This window comes from Lupinus angustifolius, chromosome LG06 (assembly GCF_001865875.1).
Source record: "Lupinus angustifolius cultivar Tanjil chromosome LG06, LupAngTanjil_v1.0, whole genome shotgun sequence".
NCBI lineage: Eukaryota > Viridiplantae > Streptophyta > Magnoliopsida > Fabales > Fabaceae > Lupinus > Lupinus angustifolius.
In genome coordinates this window covers 31,683,787-31,708,808 of record NC_032014.1, presented here as the reverse complement: position 1 = coordinate 31,708,808, position 25,022 = coordinate 31,683,787, and the positions used below count along the sequence as shown (strand labels likewise).

General features: G+C 32.2%; 2 protein-coding genes and 1 pseudogene across 3 annotated transcripts; all 3 read right to left on the bottom strand.

Moving 5' to 3' along the window:
* On the bottom strand, window positions 1,380–6,431 carry LOC109351235 (annotated as a pseudogene).
* LOC109351241 (histidine-containing phosphotransfer protein 4-like) lies at window positions 7,103–9,072 on the bottom strand. Of its 2 annotated transcripts, none has more exons than XM_019592645.1 (7): window positions 8,963–9,072; window positions 8,487–8,617; window positions 8,318–8,386; window positions 8,087–8,158; window positions 7,806–7,883; window positions 7,239–7,381; window positions 7,103–7,147 (listed from the first exon to the last, which is right to left on the bottom strand). In XM_019592645.1, exons 1-6 carry the CDS (start codon window positions 9,020–9,022, stop codon window positions 7,375–7,377), a joined length of 417 nt encoding a protein of 138 aa, XP_019448190.1. In that variant the 5' UTR covers window positions 9,023–9,072; the 3' UTR covers window positions 7,103–7,147; window positions 7,239–7,374. The 2 variants fall into 2 exon arrangements, with proteins under 2 accessions (XP_019448190.1, XP_019448189.1); XM_019592644.1 differs by having other exon boundaries at window positions 7,239–7,524; window positions 7,811–7,883.
* Window positions 11,617–23,519, bottom strand: LOC109351233 (ABC transporter G family member 36-like). The gene is made up of 23 exons (XM_019592632.1): window positions 23,255–23,519; window positions 22,369–22,773; window positions 20,725–20,934; window positions 20,510–20,594; window positions 20,064–20,223; window positions 19,889–19,965; window positions 19,539–19,592; window positions 18,832–18,922; window positions 17,958–18,259; window positions 16,659–17,257; window positions 16,191–16,351; window positions 15,964–16,070; window positions 15,714–15,867; window positions 15,460–15,612; window positions 15,074–15,240; window positions 14,635–14,967; window positions 14,250–14,540; window positions 13,924–14,007; window positions 13,714–13,847; window positions 13,293–13,520; window positions 13,027–13,198; window positions 12,498–12,752; window positions 11,617–11,891 (listed from the first exon to the last, which is right to left on the bottom strand). Exons 2-23 carry the CDS (start codon window positions 22,743–22,745, stop codon window positions 11,619–11,621), a joined length of 4,467 nt encoding a protein of 1,488 aa, XP_019448177.1. The 5' UTR covers window positions 22,746–22,773; window positions 23,255–23,519; the 3' UTR covers window positions 11,617–11,618.

Here is a 25,022-nt window from a genome sequence, read left to right as displayed (position 1 = left end):
GATTTAATTCTTATCAAAATATTATTGGGGATAATCAAACATAGCCACTATATTTATTTGTAAGTCTAAAACATGATAGTATAACATATATATGCATATTCAATTTCTCTAATGTGTGGTTTAAATAATGAATCATATGTTGTGTCGATATACCACCATATCAATACCTTGATTGGTATAGTATAATATGTTGTACAATTTAACAATATTTTATTTTCCTTAAAAAAAGATTTCATTTTAGAAATTTATAGTATAAGTAATTTATTTACAATATATATTCATTAGTTATAACTTTGTGTTTAATTATGAAAATGAAACTATCCAAACGGGACCATATGTATGTGTAATGTTACTTTTTCTTCTAAAGGAATTGAGGTTGTTATTTTTTAGTGCTTTATAAAATGAAAAGCATAAATCCTTGTGTCCTTAAGAGGGAGGGGTACTTATGCCCGAAATGATTGCAAGAAGGAATTATGCACCACTATAATATATTTGGAGCATAAAATTAAAAGCTAAAGTTATTCACTTATTCTTGTTTGAGTGAGGGCAAATTGGATAATAAATGAGCAAGCTAGAAAAAGTTGAAACTGAATATTACTAGTCTTCATGTTTTATGTTTCTTTTATGCACTTGCAAAAGGGTGCTTTTTAGACTATTTTTTAGAGAGAAAAAACACACGATAAAGAGTGATTATTCCTATAGGTTGGTTTTGCTTTTTTATATTTATTTTTATTATTAATATGTTTGTTTACACAGAGGTGGACAATCCCGCTTCCAATTTATCAAATGGAATGAACTGATATTAGCAAACCCCATTTATATTAATATGATTAAATTATATTAATACTCCTGTAAAAATATGAGTGTAATTTCTAACACAAAAAAATGATGATGAATATAATTATATCAAATAGTATAATAAGAGTAAATATTTATTCATTACTTTTAGTTCATTACAAATTGTATCGATAATTATAAAGATATGTTTAAATCACTCTTATACTATATTGTAATTAACCAAATAATAAATAGTCATTGACTCTTATATACTTTGAATTTATCTTCAAAGTATATTATATTTTGTTTAACTTAATTAAACTCGTCACCATTATTGTTTAAAAAATTACACTTATATAATTAAGGGTAATTTATGTAGATTTAAGAAAGAGATATGTGATCTATGTAATTTACTCTATTAATATTTATAAATATATTGGTATTTCTAATCACCAACAAGTATTACTAGTCTTCATGTTTAATGAAACTTTAGAATAGAGAATTTCATTGGTGAGCAAATGATGTTCACTAAAAACATTCAGGCAATAACAAGATTCCATTTAATCTGCCATGCTTTTAACATTTTCTTATTTCTGAACATTTTCTACTTTGGTGTTATTGAAAGGAAAAATCTATATTCATTTTAAAAAAACTGCTTACAAAATGGAATTATAAGCAAATAAGTTAATATGGCATTATCATTGCTTTTCCTTAGGAATTCAGCTATCTCATCAACAATTGAAAGAAACCAGCTTATAGTATAGTATCTCTTTCTTTCTGTGACACAACTCTTAACAATTGTTAGGACTTAAACACATGAGAACAGTCCAATCCAAAAGACAGACTATTAAGTGGGAGAGCCTCATGACTTAAGTATCACATTGAGTTCACAATTCTACTCAATGTGGGACTCCTAACACATAACTTCTTAGAGAAAATTTGTTCCAAGGCAGCAGTATTTGCATAAAAAAAATCAATCAGACATGCCATCTTCTGCTCCACTAGACTCATAATTATCCTGGGGTGGTGAAATTCTATGTGGCTCATCCATATCATCATCATCAATTTCTAAACCCCCTCTCCTTGAAGATGTGCCCTTTGTATTGCTATAATAAGCCTTAAAAGCATCAAAATATTAAAGGAAGTTATTGTGTGAAAAATTCAAATGCAATGACAAGTTCAAAGAGAAATTCAGTGCCATACCCCAGAATCCTTCAGCTCAATGGCAGCAACATTTGGTCTCCTCCTTACAGTAAGTCTTGAAGGTATCGGAAATTGTTCAACCTCCTCACCGGATCTTCCCTCTTTAGCTCTCTTTTTTCTTAAAACAAGTTTTGTTGGAAGAGGCTGCATACACAATCAACAAAATGGTAGAGTGATCAAGAAACTATGTGCCAGTACATTAGTTGAGAAGAAAGCTATATTGTTTCTAGGAAATACCAAATAGCGCGCCTCTGACTCATCAAACAGTACTAGGTATGTTGTAGGGTCATCTGCATCATCACCCCGTACCTATTAAATCATCATAAAAATGTTAAAAGGGGACATGTTTAATATGCATTTATCAAACAATAACATGGTTAATTAGCCAAGGTTAGCTACAATAGTTTATAACAAAATCATGATGTAATTTTAGTTAACAACGTGTTTCAAATTTCGTCACATACATCCCAGTGATACTCGCGAACCCAAGAGTAGGAGATATCTTCAGTTTCATCATATATATCCTTTGACAACTGCCATCACAAAGTTCAGGTAAATCCAACAGTTAATCTTTAGTTCATATACCCATAACTGAAACAATGCAACATAGCCAAAGTTCAGATAAGTCCGAAGTTCACATTACCTCTCCAGGTGCTGGGGCCATATATGCCAAAAATTTCTCAGGATTTGCAGGATCTGAGCCTGATGCAACATAGCTTTTCATAATTGCCTGTAAGCAACAAATAGGTAGGACTAAGATCCAAACACGTTCAGTAATTGACACTTGGCACCACTAATCATCATAGTAACAAAACAGGTCGATACACAAATAGTTATAATCACACTTTTTATTGTCAGAATCATTTTAAGATCTTACTAAGCATCACCTCCTGGCTTTTAATCTTCACAAAAGAAACTAAGTTGATAGTTATTTGTGTGTATATCTGAAACTTTGACAAAAATTATGTTCAATTTTGTGAATATAATTATCTTTGATCCATAGCTTACCCTTGATTCATGGGCATCACGGACAGATTTGTCCAACTTACTGTACATTTCTGAATCAACTGAAGGAGCATTGTCGAATGCTGCAACAACAAACTGATCATCATATCTGCGAAGGTGGGACAGCGGATGGCAGCTCAATTAATATGAACAAAAAATGAATGTCATGATTTAGTATGTATCATCTGGTAATCAAAGGCTTAGGATTTTGTGTACTAAAAAATTGGCTGATTAATAGCATACAGCAGGATAAATTATACTTTCACTGATGAAAATTGTGCATTATGCCATACCTATCAAAATCAGGAAGCAGAGGCAGAACCTCAACAGGATACAAATCTTTCTTAGTTGCATGAACAGGGTGTGATTTAGCTGCTTCAAATGATGCTTGTATTTCCTTTATTTGTCTTTCCCTAAAAGAGATCATCCAATAATAGTTAGGGGATAATAATTACTACAATGGCATAATAATTTCTCTGTATAGAACTGACTTTAGATGGACAACATGGTTTACAAAACATACCTGCTGTTCAGATTTCCTATAACGTTGCGGCCTCCCTTCATCTCTCTCAGCTCCTTTGCTTGTTTTTCAGTTAAAGACTACAACAATATGTTCATAAGTTATTGCTCATAGAGTATTGCATTGTTATATTGACAGACATAAATGTCTAATACCTGTTTTGTCGATTCCATGCTCAGAGGAGATATATATTGTGTTTTGACAAGCCAAGCAACACCTTTATCAGTAGGCCTTTCTTTTCTTTTTATGCCATCTTTTTTAATAGGAGTAATGGCTTCATCATCTCGTAACAATTCTTCATCTTCTGGATCAAGAGGTGGTCTGACACTGGGAGGACTACAAGACAAGTAAAAAAGTTCATAAGGCCTTCCCATTCAGCATAAATCACTTATTCAAATTTACTTAAGCAAGCAAGGATAATACTTGTAAACACTGAGGTCAAGCAGGTCTAGAGGTATCCCAAGATCTGGCTCCATAAAAAGTTTGGGTTTGTATATTTTCTCCAGAGATGTGATCGTATATTTGGCATATCTGCACAGTGACCACACAAAAAAACAAGACAAAGGAAAAGGCGAAGTTAAACTATTAATTTTTGAAGCATCCCCAAAATATTGTTCTCCAATAAAAAACAGTCATCAATGGGCAGTCTTTAACAGGAGTATGTAAAGCATGTCATAAATCCTAACCATTGAATTCTGCATAACCAGTCAACATTGATACACTAACTAATGTGACATTTTAAAGTAATGGCCTTAAGCCTTGAACCTTCACGCAAAAGCTAATCAGAATCATTTATCTTGGTACATGCTCTATCCCATGCAGGTTGATAATACATTGAATAACTTGCATGGAATATATCATGTTTCTCATCTAATACCAGAGCTATACTACTGCCTACAATTATCATACTAATCCACTATATGTTTACTAGATCTCTCAACAAAGTGTCTCTTAATCTTCGTACACTATGTTGGGAATTAAGTCTCACATCACCTACCTCTCTGTCTCGATAATGGTTTAAATACCTGTTGAGCTATCCTCTCACTGCCAATTGGTTTTGAGATGGAACCTTAACACTCTTCATCTTCCTACACCCTAAACATTTATCACTTACCAAAAGGATCAAGGAAAATGCAATGATAAGTAGGGCAAAGAATAGCATAACATCCTTAAATCAATGACACTGCTGACTACCCCATCGAGCGGATAGATAATTCTTGGTAGCTGCATAATGCATACTAATAAAAACCTGAGAATAAGGCTACATACTGGTCTTTCTCTTTCTGGAACGCCATTAGCTTCGGTTGTGCACTTGGATCTGGAAGCTCATTTCGGAATCTTAAATGGAAACAAACATAAAGGTGTTAGTCTTGGAAGTAAACAGTGCAAAACCACTGGTCAAAAACATCCATAACAATAGTTTCATTTGCCTGCATTATGAATCAGTGTGATGGTAAACTGAATTCAGAACACATAATTCAAGAGAGGGCTTATATGAAAGCCAAAAGTGAACACATCATACTCACTTCATCTTACACAGAAATGTTGTGGGCTTCTTCAACCTATTTTCAATCCTCTCCCCACTCAATAAGGGAGCAGTTCTCTTTTCTACCATCCGTGACCCTGTAGCCGAACCATGCCCCTTCGCGGATGACAACATCTGAGTCTTCTGCAGAACACTGTTCTGTGACTCCTTCAACTGTTGCCTGTGCTTTTCTTCTTGCCTTTGTTTCTCGAATTCTCTTTTTTTCCTTAACCTCCTTTCATCTTCTGTCTCAGCCCTCCCCAGAGGCCCGTTTGATTTCTTCATTGGCATTGGAGGAACAGCAGCAGGCTTATGCTGTTTAAGCCCATGACTCGAATGCTCATGTTCACGTCTAACATGTGTAGAAGCCTCCTTCGACTGCGCTTTACTGCGATCATGTGATCGCCTTTCATCGTTGTTTCGACTTTGCATAGGAGCTGAAGCATGAGGTGGCGAACTAGGAGGTGGTGGTGGAGGGATAGAAGAACTCGGTAGCGGCAAAGAAGGTGGTGGAGGAGGTGGCTGCTGGTTACTATACTGAGAATAATGATTAGGTGGATAATACATATTAGGAGCATTAGGAGGTGGTGGTGGTGCAGGGTATGAAGTTTCAGGAGGCGGCGGCGGCGGTGGCGGTGGTTGTGGTGGTGGATATGGAAATTGCTGATACTGATGATGGTAACTAGAATTTGGGGGCATTTGATTGTAACCATTTTGTTGAGGGAATGAAGTAGATGGTGCTGAAGAATTCACACTACCATCTACTACTACTCCACCATAGTTCCAATTCCCATGTTGTTGTGTTTGTGGTGGTGCAATAGGGTTTTGATTTTGTGCAACAAATGATGATTGTGGAGGAGGAAATGGCCTATAAGAGGCCATTCTCAATTTCACAATTCAAGAATCACTAAATGAAACTCAATTAACTAAACCAAGCAAAAAAACAATACAAACTTGTATATTTACTTTCAAAACTTCAAATTCCAGCTTAGCACTAAACCCTAGATAATAAAAAAGGGAAAGTCCTTGGATTCTGAATCGTGGGCTATATATGTAGTAAAATCTGAAACCCTTTGAGGAATAAATCAAAAAATCGAACTGGGACGAAACGAATTTCTAGTCCCTGTAGCTTTAATGTAGCAGTAAAATTCAAAACCTAGTAATCGGAGATGGGAAAATTGGAATTTAAAAACCTTCGCGGTTACCAAAATTGGAAACTTTTTGGAAAAGGGTCGCCGAAACAGAAATTTGATGGGAAAATTGGGAGAGTCGAATTCAGAAGATGGCGCAGAATGGGGGAAATTTTAACCTAAGTACAAAAATAGGAACAAGGGTAATAAGAAGGGGAGAGAAGACAGAGAGTAGAGATAGAGGTTTGAATAATAATAACAATATTGGATTGTGTATTTGTGTTTGATCAATGGAAGATTAGATGCTAGTAGTACTAAAGTAGAAACCACTAGTGTAGTAGTGTTATCATAATGGACTATTAAGACAACTCCTCAAAATTGGGTCAATAGAGTCATACCATCTCATTTTTTTCTTCTTAATAGAATGAAGTTATAGAAATTCTAAAACAATTTTGTAACTTTCCATTCATAAAGTCATTTTTTGATAAATGTATTAGCATTTTTTTTATATTTAGAAATCATCTTAGAAAACACATTTTATTTTACCAAGTATTGGTCTAGTAATATAAGATTCTGCTAAATCCATAGGATGACCAAAAGTGTTTGATTCCTAAGATATGCAGTCACGAACTTCAAAAAAGATTAATTTCCTACCCAAAAAGATGAGGAGTGCTTTTGATAGTAACAAAAAAAAATTATAAAATATTTGTGATATTCTCTATTAATATTAATGAATAAAGAGATTGTTTTAGAATCATTCACCTTGTAACCCTCTCCAACTAATATTTCAACAAGAGTAGATGGATATGATATAAATATTTCATAAATGTTTATGTGGATAGAGTATAATACCTATACATCATTATTGTAATATAACTTTTAACTGAACCACTCTTAAAAGATCACACTTATGAATAATGATGGGCTTCACTAGTGAAACTCAACGTCAGCATGGGTTTGTGCTATTTATTACAATTATTGAAGCCACTTTGGGCTTCACTGATGAAACCCACAGTTATGTTAAGAAGTTAACAGGCTAATTTGGACTACTTTATTACTAATTTACTATACATGAAACCAGTTTATAAAATTAGAATATAAATTACATAACTCATTATATAAATGATATAAACTACAGAGCTTGAAAGCAAGATTCTTACAACATTTGAAAACAAAACTGACATGGTAAAGTATATAGCATCTCCTAAATGGGATTATATTGCCATTCCTTTTCTTTTGGTGAATATGTAATTTTCCAGATACATACATAATTCACCAATTACATATTCCTTCACCATATTCATATACCACCACCTTTACCTGGGGCAACATGCACTCTCCAAGGGTCCAACTTGCCTAGCCAACTGCACAAGGAAATATATACACATTAATTGTATTACAAATTTACTATAACTAAGCTCTTGTAGCACAAAAGCTAACTAATAACGGGTACTCGCAGTCATAGTTATCACAATATCCGTGTATGCGCGTATGTATTAGGTATTTTAAAATATCTATTTATAAAATCCATGAGTACTTGTTTGTGACCTGTACTCGTGGCTATACAGATTTTACCGACGGGTATGAGTTTGTTTTACCATTTCTAACTAGTGTTGAACACTCAACAAAAATCCCACTCTCTATAATTACCTGAAAATAAGCTTCAAATTTTTTTCTCAAGGCTAAATATTCTTTCTTCAATTGTTGGAAGCTCTTCCTGCATCTGCATATTCATACACAAAAAATACTACTATTAGTCTATGACTATGTAGGATATATGCTAACAAATACTACTACTATAATGAATTGAATAACCCTTCAGTTCTCTTCCATGAAATGCTAGTTATTATTCATGAAAAGAAGGGACCCTTAAGGAAATGCTAGTGTGGCAGTTACTGAAGGAAGCATGAGTGTAAGCAAGATTACCCTTCTGCATTTCCTGTTCTGCAATATTCCCTGAATAAAGTGCATTCAGCTTTCACCTTTTTGGCACCAATGCTGCAACCCATAACAAAGGAAAATAAATGATTGAGTTCAAATCATTAGGATTCTTTGTTGTGATAAAGCAAACACAGCATATACATGATGATACTTTTAAATAAGGGTTAGATTAATTATAAATGTAATTTTCTCCCTTATGGACTATTCTATATTTACCTTGAGCTGCTTCCTTTGAATTGATGCATAATATTGTCTAGCTTATTGAAATCTAGTGGGTTCCTCCCCCTACCACAAACACAAACACAAGAATGGTATCAACTTAATTTTATAACAATAATAGGAAATGTAAAGAAAAAACAAAGTATGATGAAATTGATAAACTTACAGTGCCTGCTCCATGTTTGAGATAAGCCTGGATGAATCATGGTAGTAAAGAGTCACAATTTCCTCAACAAAGTTAGGGTTAGCATCATCCTGCAATTCTTCAAGTTGGATAAACTGCTCATCCAAATGACCCTAAAAAGGACCAGTATTTGAAGAATTCTCATCATTGCCTTGTAACTAAGTCTAAGAGTGTAACTGACACAGTTAACAAATTAATTCCTCAACACTTTTTTTAGGGCATATTCCTTGACACTTTTAACAATGGCATACCCATTTTTTTGTAAGGTAAAGTGCACATTCAATATGTACTTTGCATATAGTAACATTTCTTGTTCTGCTAATGAATGAGTCTGTTGCACAAAGTTAAAAGCTATGATATATATATATATATATGTGTGTGTATATATAACTTAGTGTTTCTCAAGAGTAGCAATGAAAGAACATATAAAAAAAATGTTAAGATGATGAGTGAAGAACCTGATCAAAGAGGGATTGTTTCATTGCAGCAACTTGCTTGTGGGAATGGTTTCTCTCCATTATATAAGAAAATTTAATTAAGAGAGTACAAGAATGATATAGAAGTGGGAGATAAGAGGGTTTTTATAGCACCAAAAGGATATATATATCATATATGTGTAGGAAGTAGGAACTAATTAGAAGCACTGTATAGATCATAATAAACTATTTCAACAAATAAGGTGACACCTACACTCATATGCAAATAATAGTACTTTTTTTTATTCTATTGGAATAGTTTTGACACAAAAAATGATAAGAGTTTATCATTGTAAACACAAAAAAATGTATATGTAAAATAAACTTTAGAATACATGTAAAACTAAAACCAACTGAAATTTTGTATCAACTAATTATTGACTTGACATTTTTTTTAGTGAAATGATAACAAGTGTACTAAGGCATATTGTCCTAAAAATTAATCCTTTAATATATTGAAAAATGTTTGATTTAATTTTCTAATATAATTTTTTCTTTCATATTCTTTAAATCGTATCCTTAAAATACTTCTTAACCCAATGATATAGAATTTTAAAAAAAAATGTTTCCTTAGATATGTTTGATTATATTAGACTCTCACCTATAGGAGGATACCATGGGAAATAAAAAACCATTAAAATCATAAATCATAATTGAAGTAGAATTAGCAAAATTTGGACAACAAAAGAACATGTCAGGTGCCATGCATGCAACTGTGGTAAGATATGGTGCGGAGAGAATAACAAAAATGGGAATCATTGTGACCAAAAAGGAAACTATATATCAGTGATTGACATAAGAATTTTGCCCTACACCTAAGTGGTCCTCGCGTCATGTCTTTTTTCTAAACAGTGCCAACAAAGTTAAATGTTTTAGAAGAGGAACAAGTGTTGGACAAGAGATTCTCTCCCTCTCCGTACCGTAAGAATAAAAAACTAATATTTTACGGTGTGCATAGTTGTATTTCCTAACAAATCAAATATTTGACATTTGACTTAATATAACACATGGTGATCTAGTAGAACTTTACATTACTATACCAATTCATCGTTAGTGAACACAAGAGGTGTTGATGAGTTTGTGTTTAATTATCGGAAGTACACTTTCCCCTTCTTAAAAAATATTTGTCTTTAAAAAATGTAATGATAATTTTTATACATTGCTTTTTACAAGTTTAGATGATGATTAAAAAATAATTAGTTTAAGTAAAATGTAACTACTTCTTTTGTATGTATGTGGTGATATATATATATATATGCTCCTACGTAAAGAGAGGGGAATTTAGGTGGGTGGAGAAGGATAGGAATCTGGTTTTTCTGCTTTTTTCAAGTATGTAAGATTGTTGGTTTTTTCCTCTTATCACTATCTATATTGTTGATAAGAATATCAATCCATGATTGAGTTATAAATAGTTTAGTTGTGTTGATGTGGTAGTTGTTGCATTGTGACGATGGTAAGTTGAAGGAGAACAATTGTGGTTAATGTAATTCACAATCACTTGAGTTGTTATGTATATTAAGAATAGAAACAAAATTTAAAATATAAATGTCCAATTATATCAATAATTTTATTTGAAGATTTAAAATATAAATGTCCAGAAATGATTTCAAATAGGTTAAAACTAAAAAGGGTAGGAAAACAAAGTTAGAATCTTAATATGTCTAAGTGATTTAATGTTCATGTTTTATACCAGAAATAATTGTGTGCATCTACTATTTCCTTAAAATCCAATGACATTGATGAAGAATTAACTGCTGACACTGACAGAACCTGAAAAAAGAAACTATCCCTTATTTAGTTTCCTTATCAAGTAATTAGTGTGTGCTGACAAGAATAGATGCAATGGTGGAGACTGAAGAGGTTAGTTCTGATATTCTTTTTTCAATGGTATTCTTCTTAACAGCATCAATTCTACACAAAAAATATCATCTTTAGAATCCACTGCCATTATTGAAAGCAGCTAGTTAGCATGCATGCATGCATATGCATGCCCACTATAGCCAACTTTTGCTCTGAGACATCACATATCATATGAATATGATCCTTGTTGCTAAACATGGAAAATGAAAAAACCAATAAAAAAATATTATAGGGTTCAACATAATAGTCTCAAACAAATTCTTATCATATAGATGATAAAGATTGATGTAAAGTCATGAATATTTATTCATCTAATCTATTAAAATGGATTAATGATTATTAAGTTTGGATATAAATGAATTGAATAGTTTTTTGGTACTACTAAAATAATTATCACTTCTTGATAAGAAACTAATCTCTTTCGAGATGCGTAATTGTTTCTCCTAATAAATGTCATTTCCAGGAATTAAACTATTAACCTTTCGATCTTTTTAGATATTCTCCACTAGACATCTTATTGATACTATGCATTAAATTGAGCACATAAAAAACTAAATTGTTCTACACATGAGTATAGCAAACCAATTAACAATTTTATGAACAACATCATTACATTTATTAAACATCCTTCAAAAGGGTACAAAAACAATATTTCTTTGTCTAACATCAATTATAAAATCTCCCCTCCTTACCTACAAGCATACATAAAGAATTTTTCACTATAAAATTTGCAACAACATAACTTAATTTCCAATAATTCTTGAGCTCCTTTGTTCTTTTATCTTGTTTGGAAATTGAGCATTTTGATGCCAGTGGCAAATACAAAGGCAAAGAAGACAGGGAAAGCCACCAAAACTCCAGCAACTGGACCCATGAAGTTTGCTTTAAACCCATATTCCTGGTCGATATAATCTTTGATACTAGGCTTATGGTCCCACCCAGGCACTTCAATTTGATCCAATACATCTCTATATTGTGACACTATTAATCCATACACTGTCCATGCAATTGGGCAAATCCAGTAATACCAAACCCACCACTTAGGAATTTTCTGAAATGCCAAAGTCGTCATCATAGGAATTATGTTAATAAACATTACAAAGAGACACCCAATATGCTATGCTAATCCTGGAACACATATATTTTCTCATAGAGTATGTCACTTTATGTACCACGGTTTATGATTGGTTGAAAAGTTAAAATTTTAATAATTGAGTATTTTTCTGAGCAATCATAAACAGTGGACATAGAATACATTCTTTTGAGACAGAAGATGTTCCCCTCATGCAATATACATTAAGAGAAACATGATATAAGAGTTCTATACATTATTATTGGATTATTTACCATTCATATTTAATCATTATTAATTCTTATTGGTATAGAAAAATATTGACTATGTATAATGGTATATTGACTATATGTAATGGTATAAATCTTTAGATATTACACTCATATGCTAATGCAATATATTATATCTTATTGGTATAGACAAATATTTTTTAATTTCCTTTTATGTTGGTAGACTTACTCAGCCACCACATAAAATAATGTTATTTTTCATTCTAGTTCATGTTTTCAGAAGTGAATCAAAACAAAACAAAACTAGAATGGTACATTATGTTTTGCAGAATAACCAAAGTAGAATGGTACTTACTGGTCTAGCTATAAAGAAACCAGAGAAGAGATTGAAGAGTCCATAGAATGCAGCTCCAAAGATTGATGCTACTTGGTGGTTTGGTGTAATGGAAACAGTCATCATACCATAGTATGTGAAGTATAAGAAGGTAAAGAAGCTCACAAATATGAACCAAAAGACCTTAGCCACATGCCATTCAAAGCTCACCATAGCATACACTATGAATGCAAAAACTATGGTTTGGACAAAGCAATATGGTATTTCAATAATGACCTGAAAATGAAATACCAATGTCAGCATAATAAGAAAAATATGCTGGAAAAGATTCTGATACCACTTTAAAGGGTAATTTAATCATTCAAAGAAAATATTTAAGCAAAGGGAACTAAATTAGTGCCTTGAGTCATCACATTTAGTAATATTAGTTCTTCTACTTAATATTTTTTATATCTTTGAAAGAGTTATTCATTGACAAAATAAACTTTCAAGGACATAACAGGTGAAAATGCTATCTTTGGAACTCTTTGAAGTAAATATATTCTCAAACCTGCGCGATGGCATACGGCAAAGCAGAATACATTCCAGCAGCCCTTTCTCTATAGAATACTGTTCTTTCAATGGCGACAACCGGTTGAACAGTTTGGCAGTTGTTAACACCAACAAAAAAGATAGAACCATACAATGCTCCTATAATTGTGGTCAAGTTACTTGAGCTATCCCTATACAAAGATAATAAGAAGAAAAACTTAGCTGAAATCCTTAACCATATGGTTGAAAAAGATGTTAGTTTTTATCATAGGAAATAGCTCAAACCTTTTTGTGCCAACTTTCCAAAATACAGATCCTACCACAAGAGCAACAAGCAAGGTGAAAAAATATCTAACAAGGTTATAATCTGGACACCTCCAATAAGTCAGATACTGCTTCCATAGGCATGATTTAAATTGCCCCAAAGTCGGTTGCGAAAATTGACTAGGGAAATACAAGTCTTTTGCTCCAGGAGGTGGTACACTTAACTCATTTACAAGAGCTCTGTTTCTCCTGCTCATAAGCACATATGTTAGTATGTATAATCAATTGCTGCTATATTCCATTATAATAAAATCAATTTTTTTGTAATTTAATCAGGCTTGCCAAACATATCAGATTATACCCGAAAGGCCGAAACAATGGTTTTTCGGAAAAGAAGTTTTTTCTATGGAAACATTGGTGTTCTAGTTGTTTGTAGACTTACTGAGCCAAAGCTGATGTCTTGTAGTATTCAGCGAAATCCATTCCAAGTCGAACTTCGGCTGCTATGGAGCTTACCTCTAACATCCATGTAGCAGGATTGTACTTATCTTTTATTTTTGGGACCCCTTGAATTTCCTGTGAACATGGAATTATTGTTGAATCCCTTGTTACATGACTTTATGAAAAGAATATAATCATTTTGTTGTAATACCTCAAAATATTCTACAATCTTGTGTGAGTTCCTTCCTAAAGGTCCTGAGTAGATCACTTGCCCTCCTCTCTTCATCAGCAACAGCTGGTGCAAAAGAAAACATTTAGGTACCAAAAAACGATGGAGGTAAAGACTATCACACGAGAAATTATTAGATGGCCCCGGACCAACCATTTATGACACTCATTCACTGTTGATTTGGAACGGACTCATGATTATAACTCATCAATGCATGATCAACAATGACGATGTGTTCTGGATCATTGATCCGAGACCATCAAATAGTTTCTCCTATCACACAATACATATAATAAGCTCATTATTACCTCATCAAAGGCTTCAAATATATCAATGCTAGGCTGATGAATTGTGCAGACAACTGTTCTTCCAGTGTCAACAGTGTTTCTCACAGTCCTCATAACAATGGCTGCTGCTCTTGCATCAAGACCTGAAGTTGGTTCATCCATGAAAATGATTGAAGGATTAGCAACGAGCTCAACAGCGATCGTTAGCCTCTTTCGCTGTTCAGTTGACAACCCGGTAACACCTGGAAGTCCAACTATAGCATCCTTGAGATTATTCAGCTCCACTAAATCCATCACTTCTTCCACAAATTTCTGAAAAGATAAAACAATTGAAATGTAAAAAAATCACTCTTTTATGTATCGTTATTAGGAGCAGAAGGAAAATTTTGTGGTGCTTAATGCTTACCAACTTTTCATCATCGCCAACTTCTTTAGGTAACCTAAGGAAAGCTGAGTAAATCAGAGATTCTTTGACAGTAACTTGGGGTGAATGGATATCAGTTTGTTCACAATATCCTGAAATTCTAGCGAAGGTTTCTTGGTTCTTAAGGAAGCCAGAGATTCTAACTTCTCCTTCGATGTAACCACCCGTCTTTCTTCCTGCTAAGACATCCATTAATGTTGTCTTTCCGGCTCCACTAACTCCCATTAGAGCTGTTAGAACTCCAGGCCTAAAGGCACCAGTTACTTCCCTGAGCAATTGTAGCCTATCCTCACTCACTCCTTGTTCTTTCATTTCCTGTTAAGAGTTAACAAGAGTTCAAAAAAATTGCGTAAGTCATAGGTTCCATCGATTACGAATGGTATAATATAAAGTTATATTGAGTAGGTGATGAGGTTCTTACAGCAGGCATGTCCACATAGTAATTGACACTATCGAAAGACATTGCAAGCGGTTGAAAAGGTAGAACCATTCCTCTTTTCGGGGCAACTCCCGTGGCCAACTCGATGGCTGGATCAGCGTTTCTTATTTCACTGGGATTTGTGCCCATTCGTTGCATCGCCACTTCTCCTGAAATGGTTCATTTACAAGACAAGCATAATCAGAAGAACTCCAAATTCTGTCAACAAAATACTTACAACAAGTATGATGCCACCTTGTTTTCTTTATGGTTAACAAAGATTATGTACAGAACATTGAAAACAAAGTGACACACTTGTAATTCTGATTGAAACAGAAAATGTAGTCTTATACCAAGCATGTCATTTCTTTAAAAGTTGAAAATTTTACTTGTGTTGTTTCCATCGGTAGAAGATAACGATTGACGCGGTATCCCTTTGTTGGAATCTGGCCTTAAAAATCTTGGTTCTTCCCTAGAGTCTCCTCCACCCTCCATTTCACTTGCTTCTTCTTCAGATATAATTGATTGTTTCTTTCCAATAGCTAGTGAATCGAACAATACAAGCCAAACATTTTGTTAAGACTTTAACAACAAGCGAACGAAAGAATTCATTGGAAAATTTGATAAGAATACGATATCTTACGGTTAAGGTACATAAGTGCAAGGGTGAAGAGAACATTGTAAACAATCACAAAACCTAGGAGAGCTCCAGCACCTATCCAGAACCATCTTTTTTCGGGATGAGCGCCGAAATTATCTAATGTAGCTATACCAATCGTGGTTTGGCCATTTGAAGACTGCGAATAAAGGATGATCAATCAGAAAAAGAAGTTCATTGCTAAGCCAATTAATCATTCACATTGTAATCTGCTATTGAAAACTACACTACTTACTCTTTTCTGCCACCTTGGAGCAAGCAATTCATTCACCGAAAATGCATTGAAAGCATACATCAGTGGTGAGATCCAATAGCCCCAAATCCAATAGTTTGGAATTTGATCTGTTAACATTAAGGGTCAAGCATCCATGTGAGTATATATTCTTTGAACACATAACATATATAATAGTTTTGGTGATGATTTTCAAGTGCCCTTAATTAGAGATTAGATTAGTCACTCACCTTTTTGTAGGATGAAGCCTCCGAGTAAGAAAACGAGGACGAGCATGAGCGCTCCACCGGTGTTGGCAACAATCATTGTCCTACAGACTCCTGAAATTAGCCTAAACATCCCTGCTGCCATTTGTTGGACAAGAAACACCACTAACAAGTGTTTGAAGAACCTGAAAGTCGAAAACTCGAAATATGCATTAGTAATCAGTACTATAATATATCAACACATTATGTAATATCAAGACCATGGTATGTAGTATTTAGTATCAATAGTGTAATCAGTTTTATGGAAAACAATCAAGGTTGGAAGATATGAAAAACATGAGTTAAGATGCAACAACCAAATCAAAATATACGACAATGATAACAATTAAGCCTTTTACGACTAGTCCTAGTTGGCTACATAAATCAAATGATACCATATAATGTTATATTATAAACCATGTCTACGATTACGAAAAAATATAATCGACTTACGTGGCGGCTGCAGGTGCAAATCCAATAGAGTAGTATGTCATAATTGTCCAAACAACAGATTCCAGTACAGAAATGGGCAACTTGAGAAGGAAATTGGGAAGTGTATAGGTCCATGGAGGGTGGAAAAGGTGATCTCTATGCTTGTAAAACACAGGAAGCCTTGCAATTGTGAGTGGAAGCTCAGAGAAACCATTGAACATGTTCATGATCATTGTAAACAAAATTGCACCAACATAAAGTGCGGCATCACTCTCATTCCTTGTATGCATTTGAGTCCTAAGGAACACAGTTGCTGCTATAAAACCAATAACAACTATTTGACCTGTCTTGAATATATAGACAAAAGCATTTCTTCTTATAAGAAGCCACTCTTTGTCCCAACATGCTTGGAAAAGTTTCACTGTGGAGCCTGTGTATTTCTTGAAAATAAGAGATGCTTTATGTCCCCTTGCCTTGTCAAATGGCACAGAGAGTTCACTCTCAAGTTGTCTTCCAACATGGAATTGCTTGAACATGTTTGCAAACTCACTCACTGTTATATAATGGTATGGTATGTTTCTGTCTGCCCAATATTGTTCTTGGTCCTTCCTTGAAGTAACCTGTATAGAGTTCAAATGTCACTTTTTACTTTACTCCTTTGGTCTTTAGAACATTGAAAGGAAAAAAATGAGATAGCTTAGGGTAGGTTCTGCCTCAACAAGCCTAAGGTTGTGTCGGGAACAAAGAGCACTCAAATAGTAAGAGAGAATATGGAGAAGAGAAAATAACACATGAAATTTGGTAACGAGGTTCGGTCAATTGTGACTACGTCCCTGGAAACATTGAGAGGCTACTACTATGTATTAGAGAATAAGAATTTGTGCTTGTGCCTACCACTATTGTTTGGATTTATTCAAGTGTGAAGTTTATCGGTGGAAAAGTCTCATAGAACTAATAGCTAAAGGTACGTTACTTAGGGAACAATGTTTTGTGTTATATTGGTTTGAGTACATATGTCACTTGTTAAAGGCTTTTTCTTCATCTAAAAGCCTATTCAGTTAAATGCAATTTATATAGAATAAGGTATATACTAATATACAAATAGTAAGGTTGGTTCACTGCAACCACATGTTTAAATCCCGAAAACAATCTCTCTTCTAGTAGAAGTAAAACTGCGTGCATCTACCCTTCTTAGACTCTACTAAGTAGGAGTTACGTACATTAAGCCGCCCTTATGTAAATAGTAAACTGTAACAATAAGTATAGTACATTATGGTATGGAAGGTGGATTCATTTATATAATTACATAGATATCCATACCTCTTGTAAGAAATCAGCAGTTCCTTTTCTGTCAGGACATTTAAACCCACAGGACTCAAAGAACTCAACAATATGGTCACGTGGGCCTTGATAAACAATTTGACCATCAGATATTAAGAAAATATCATCAAAAAGATCAAAGGTCTCAGGAGCAGGTTGGAGCAGGGACATGAAAATGGTTGCTTGAGTTAAGTGTACAATTTGTTGGAAGCATTTCACTATCTGAAATGTTGTTGAACTATCAAGACCTGTTGATATCTCATCCATGAAAAGTGTTTTTGTTGGACCAACGATCATCTCACCTGTACAAAATCAAAACTCATTCTAAGAACTAATTACAAGTATCCAGCGACAACGTCATTTTGCTAACTGACAAATTAGTCTATAGAAAACCAAACAGTGTTGTAAACAAATTTAGAGTAAGAAATTCTCGAATCTACGAGAACTTGATTGATACTAACCTTTCAACTAGAAATCATTATTCTAAGTTGGTTTTAGAAAGGGTTTTGATTGTTAATTCAAGATTGTAATAAAATGATAAAAGGAGTTGGGTAAAACATAATTGATATATAATTTTTAAGGACTAATCAAAAATCAAAACTTTTGGAGAATCAAAACTCATTCTAAGAGTTAATTACAAATTCAATGTATATCATAATTTGATTAGTAAAGCATAATTAGTGTATAATTTAAGGGGCATGCAACTTGAGCATTGGCTTATTATAATATTGCTTAGAACCTTATGATATTATATTATATATATAGTTAAGTAAAATGGTAGTGACATTTTGTGAATGAAGGTGCAGAAGATTATTCGTTTTATATTGGAAAGTAAATAAGTTTAGATTACATTGACTTTTGAGTTTGTTCTTACCAGTAGTGACACGCTTTTTTTGGCCACCAGATACACCTCTTTTCATTTCATCACCCACAATAGTATCTTTGCAAATGTCAAGCCCCAATATCTGAATCATACATTAAGCAATTAATAAAAAAAAGTGATTTACATTACATAAGCAATATAAAAGGTGTATAGGTAATAATCCTATAAAACAAAAGGTTCTCCAGCAGGGCCCCACTTTTGACATTGTAACTAGAAGATAGAAATCCTTCATCATAGTGGCTGAGTTGAATTTTAAAGAAAAATTGTTTATAGGATAGTGATATATTCTCGTACTGAATTTTTTTATTAATATTTTCTTACTTACAAGAAAGTGACAATCTAGCTTGTAAACCAATCTTAATATATAAAGTATTTATTACTTTCTTATGAGTATAAGGATTTAGTAAAAATATATCAATTTTTTTATTTATTAAATATCAAAGTTTTTGTTATAAGGTCGCGAGTTAAAATAATCTTATCCATTAAGAAATATGACTCAGACTTTTAAGGGAGAGTTTCATTCACCATTGAGCTTTTTATATCAAAGTCCCAATATCATGGTTTTAACATGTTGGGCATATAACTATATATTGTGAGTATATAATTTGATTTGTCAAAATTGTAACTTCAACCATCTTTATATATTTTGCCTCTCTCTCTAACCTAAAAGAGGAGTATTGAAAAAACAAGTCACTTACTTTGAGAGTATAATCAGTCATAAGACTACTTTCTGTTCCTTCCATTGCAGTAGCCTAAAAATGTAAGAAACAAGTGAGAATTATCTTATAAATAAATAAATGAATAAAAATGAAGAAAGTGATTGAATATTTAATTTAAAGTACATAGTTAAGATGAATTTATAATTTGCTCAAATAAAGAGATTTTGGAGCAAATAATCTCTCTTATTCTTCACCTATTAAATATGTACTAGTTAGTCATGTCATGTATTAAATTAGTAGTTAAATTAATTATAAAAAAATTATGGAGTTTTACTTTTATATATATAAGGATATTGTTTATATTTCCTACATAAAATACTATTTAATACCTTCATGAAGAGGTCAATTTCTGCTTCTGGTAAAATACCAGCTTGCTTTTCCCTTCTAGCTAGCTCAGCTAATAGGTCTACAATAACATTTTTTTTATTTAAAAATAAATTGTCAATAATTTAATTTAGACAAAAATTGAAGGATAGTTTAATAGAAATGTGTTGATTAAATTACCATATCTTGAACCAACCCCTTGGCATCTAGCTGAGAAATCAAGAGTTTCTTTAACAGTCATTTCTCCTTGATGCACATCATTTTGACTAATATAAGCTGAAGTTTTTCTAGGGACAAATTCATTAAGATTATGCCCATTGTAGCTGATTTCTCCATTCACCTGTTCCATTCAAAATAAACACCTATTTTTAATAATTCATAGACATCATTAATGTTATTCAATCCATGTGGTGTAACAAAAAAAGATATTAATTATTGTCACTTTCATTTTTTAATAATAATAATAGTTTAGATGTAATTTAGTAGTGTAAAGATTCTACTAGATTCCTAGGTTGACTAATAGGTCAAGGATTCGATTTTCAAGCGACACTCGTTGAGATGAGCATCTACAAATCCCGAAAGGAAATAGTGATAGTTTAATGAAGTAGATAGGATTAAAATTCTACCCTTAAGTCAGGGTCCAATTTTCCAGCTAATGCTAGCAAAAGTGTTGTTTTCCCTGATGAAGGTGGACCTAGCAAAAGGGCCATCCTGCATAAAACACCAAGAAATTTGTTTAATACAAATTAACAATGATACTAATAACAATTAATAAAATATATCAAATGGGTCAATTGGTATTAAAATATTAATCTATAAGGTAGTGATTTTGACATGGTACCTTGAAGGTTTAATAATGCCAGAAGCATTCTTAAGAATTGTGAGCTTTCTTCTCTTAGCAGTACTAATTCCAAATATACCAATAGCTGATTCAATAATGTTTAATGCAACATTTGGTAAGGTTGGCAAAGCTCTGGTACCAACATATGAATCTGCCTCAACATTTAAATTATGGAACCTTACTTCTACAGTTGGAAGTTTGATACCAACCCTGCAATTCAATTAAAGTAATCAAAACTAAGTGGATAATGATAATTGGACATTGTGAGTAGTGGGAATAACATTAATATTCTAGAGTAGTGTGTTTCTATAAGTTGTTGTGATTATATATGTACCAAACATGCAAATTCAATAAAGTAAAATTGAACATAGTGAAATATAAATATGTTATCTCAAATTAATTAAAATATGGGTATGGAATGAACAAATAAACAAAATATTTCATCATTTTCTATAAATCATAACATGTGTATGTTTCATCATTTTCTATAAAAATATTTTTAAAAATAAACAAAATAGCACACATGTCACACTGAACTGATATATCATGTCAATTAATTTTTTTAAATATTCATTGTTATTGTTATTTTTGTTTTATTATCATTAGCGTAGGATCATGGTATAAGATTAGTGAAAACAAATATATGTTAATACTAATGTGAGGATAAAGATGGTAACAATTCCAAAAATCTAGACAATGAAATGTTAAGATATAAAAAACAAATCTCAATTTTTTTCCAAAGAAGAGCATGTGATTTTTAATCATATAATAAGTATTTCAAGAATAGCTTTGCTGGCTAAATGTTGACTTTAATAGGGACTCCTAATTTTGAACTTTATCACTAATATTGCATTTGGAATACTTCTCAAGTGAGTGTGTAAACGTTACTGATCGGCATCTTGAAAGCATATTCTATAATGTCAACTTGTTATTGCTTTGAATAAATGTCCAACACATGGAACAAAGATTAGAAAATCACTTAAATGTCAAGCATTTGTTACACTATATAAAAGCTATTTGATTTCATTTGTTTTATTTGCTTTTGTTTTTTATTTCAATCAATATCATAATTTTGAACTTATTGTTTTTCTCCTTCACAAAATTAGGAAACAAATCCTCTTATAAAATATAAGTTCTTACTTTTTTCCTGTTGTAGGTGAGGTAAAAGTGTCATTGTATTGTATTGGGTAAAAATATTATATCATGTTTTTTTTTCTTTGTTTTTATGCCCTAACTCTCCTGTAGAATCTTGACCCACAAAATCACAAGAACATGAAACAAAACAAATAATATTTTATAATTATAACTAACAAGGAATACTCATTTTGTTCCTTAAAAAAATTCTTTATCAATGCTTCCAAAAAATAAAAAATACAAACTATCACTCAAAGATATACTCCAATATTGTAAACGTTAGTTAATATAGTCTCTGATTATAAAAATATCTAATTTGAGACCTTCAACATTTTTCAAAGAACAAATTTTTATATGCAAAATAATTTGAACCAACAAAATAAGTGTTTAGTGTACAAGTAAAAGCAGAAAATTAAGCTAAAATCTTTAACTTTAAATAATTTGATGTAATCAAGAAACTAATTAACAATTATGTTCATGAACTTCCTTAGTTGAAGAGATGAAACTCACCTTTCAATTCTATTTCTGAACTTCTTCAAGTATTTTTCATTATCTTCTTCAGCAACCTTGAAGATCTTATCAATAATTTGTTGTCTTTCATTTCCATCTAACTTTCTAACATCAACTTCTCTTGGCCTTTCTGCATGATCAGTACCTTCAACATAAGTTTGAAAGATACTTGTTCTCAACCTATCATAAGTTGGTAATCTCTCTATTGCAGCCCATTTTAGAGCTTCTTCATCTTCATCAACTGTTGATGTTCTTCTTGAATAACGACCACTTGCAAACACTTCTTCCATTCTCCATCCTGATCTGCTTAAGCTTCTGCTTATGCTTCTGCTTAAATTGCTACTTATGCTTCTGTTTCTGCTTAAATTCCCGTCCATTTTGTACCACTCCCTGTGCCTAACGAACCTTCAAAAGATAGAAATAAATGCATGAAACTATTACTTCATTTTGGATAAAACGACATTTGATTCAGTCATATAAATGAGTCTAACTCGATTCCAAAAATTAGTCAATAGGTCGAGTTGTCTAAGTATTGATAAATATTCTTCATGAGCCTGAAGTTTATTGTATCGAACATTTCAATGAATCTTACATCAGGTTAAATAATTGGACGTAAATCAACCTTATCAAAAGTTAATTTATAAGGGAGGATTAATAGACTCTTATAAATGATTCTTTACTCTCTAAGTGGAAATAATTAACATGTTTTTGTTCTATACTTCAGACCAACAAGACACAAAATTAAGGTAATCATGATGAAGGGTTTAAGGAATGAAGCAAAGGAGGTTAATGGTTTAAGTCTCATCTGCAACAAATACTAACATTTACATGTAAAATAAAAACAACAACACAAGAAAATATGAAGCTACAAAGTGCAAATACTTACTTGAATGTATTGAGTTACTCAGTTAGGTAAGTAAAACAAAACAAGAACCTTAGCAAGTTCAATGCTCAAAAGGGGGTGGGTTTAGTTTGTTGGTGTTTGAAACTATAAAGCCATCTCTAGCTTATTCACTTTGTGTATCTATGTTACTATTCTCTGAAAATCTCTCCCTATGCTTTTCTTTGTTCTCTTTTTCTTGTTTCCACTTATGAGAGGATTTTGGAAATGATAGAGCCTTGAATGTAGCCGAATCTTGTGTTATAAAGAGAAAGGGTTATAACTTATAAGATTATATGTATAATATGTATATATATATATATATATAATAAATTAATAAGAGATTGTTAGAGAAATATGTGTGAGTTGGCAGAATTGGTATGCATGACTTGGTGTTTAACCAATTGCTTAATTTATTATTATAATATATAGAGAGTTTACTTTTGTTAAATGAATGAACATGGAACAACTCTTCAACTATGGCATTAATACAATTCCTCTCCGGTTTTCATGCAAAATGAATTATTAGTTAACTTGTGATTTTTTAGAATAATTGCAATAAATAATTATGTGTTTATGCAGAATGGTTTTGTAAAAAAAATAGTACATCATCTAAGCAAATTCAATTTGATCGATTGATTTTGACAAATTTTCAACTTTTTGGATTGGTCTAGATTTAAATATATTTGAAAATAAATATGAATTACATTGTTTTCGCTTTTCACATGATTAACCTTAACGGTAATAGAATTAAAGATAGTTAAGTTTAGACTAAATCATATATCGATAGGGTAAGAGTTTTTATGGTGTTAAAAAAAATCAACTAATAGATTTTATGCTCATTAAATAATAGTAACGGGTGATATTATGTGTAAAAAATAATTCACACTCATTTAAATTGCATTACTAGTTTATGGTTAGTGAGGAGCTGGTCAAATGCAAGAAATATAGAGTATATCTTATTATAGCATGACTTGGCAAATTTTAATTTAATAGAAAATTGATTTAAAAAATATTAATAGAAACTTATGATTCCAACATGATACACCAAGAGTGATTATATTATCAGGATTTTGACAAAGTCCTGTTCATATTTTTCAGGGATTTTTTTCTCATACTCAATCTTATTGTTAAACAATAGCAAAAAATCATTAGAATCAAACTTAGGCATTTGACTCATTAATTTATATTTGCGTACAGATTGGCAATTAGTTATTTTATTTCAGATTATTTTTACTGTTGAAATTTGTTAAAAATAATATTAATTTGCAATAAGAAAAACTATAATTTTAAAGGCCACTGGAGCCCTTAGGTTTCTAGAAGCTTCATCGTTTTTACATTAGACCCTCATAGGTCATAGGCTCATAGCCATTAGGTCCTAAAAAATATTGATATTATTTATTTTAATCATTTTAACTTGTTTTAGGTTAAATTTTGTTTTAGAGCTAAAAATGCATCATGCCTCTCCTGATTTCAACAACAATCTCAAAAGTGTCATGTTTAATTAATATATATATATATATATATGCCTATCTATTTTCACTATATATATTTGATGTTTTTAGTACGACTAAGGATATTTTCATATCCTATGGATAAAGAGTTAATTGTTTTCGGGGTATGTAATTGTCAATTTCAATAATATTGTTATCACAAGTTAAATATTTAACATTTTAGTCTTTCTAAAAATATAGCAAGACTTTATATTACCATACTACCTATTTGTTAGTATTATATATTTAATTTGGTCAATCTTTACAACACTCAACTTGTG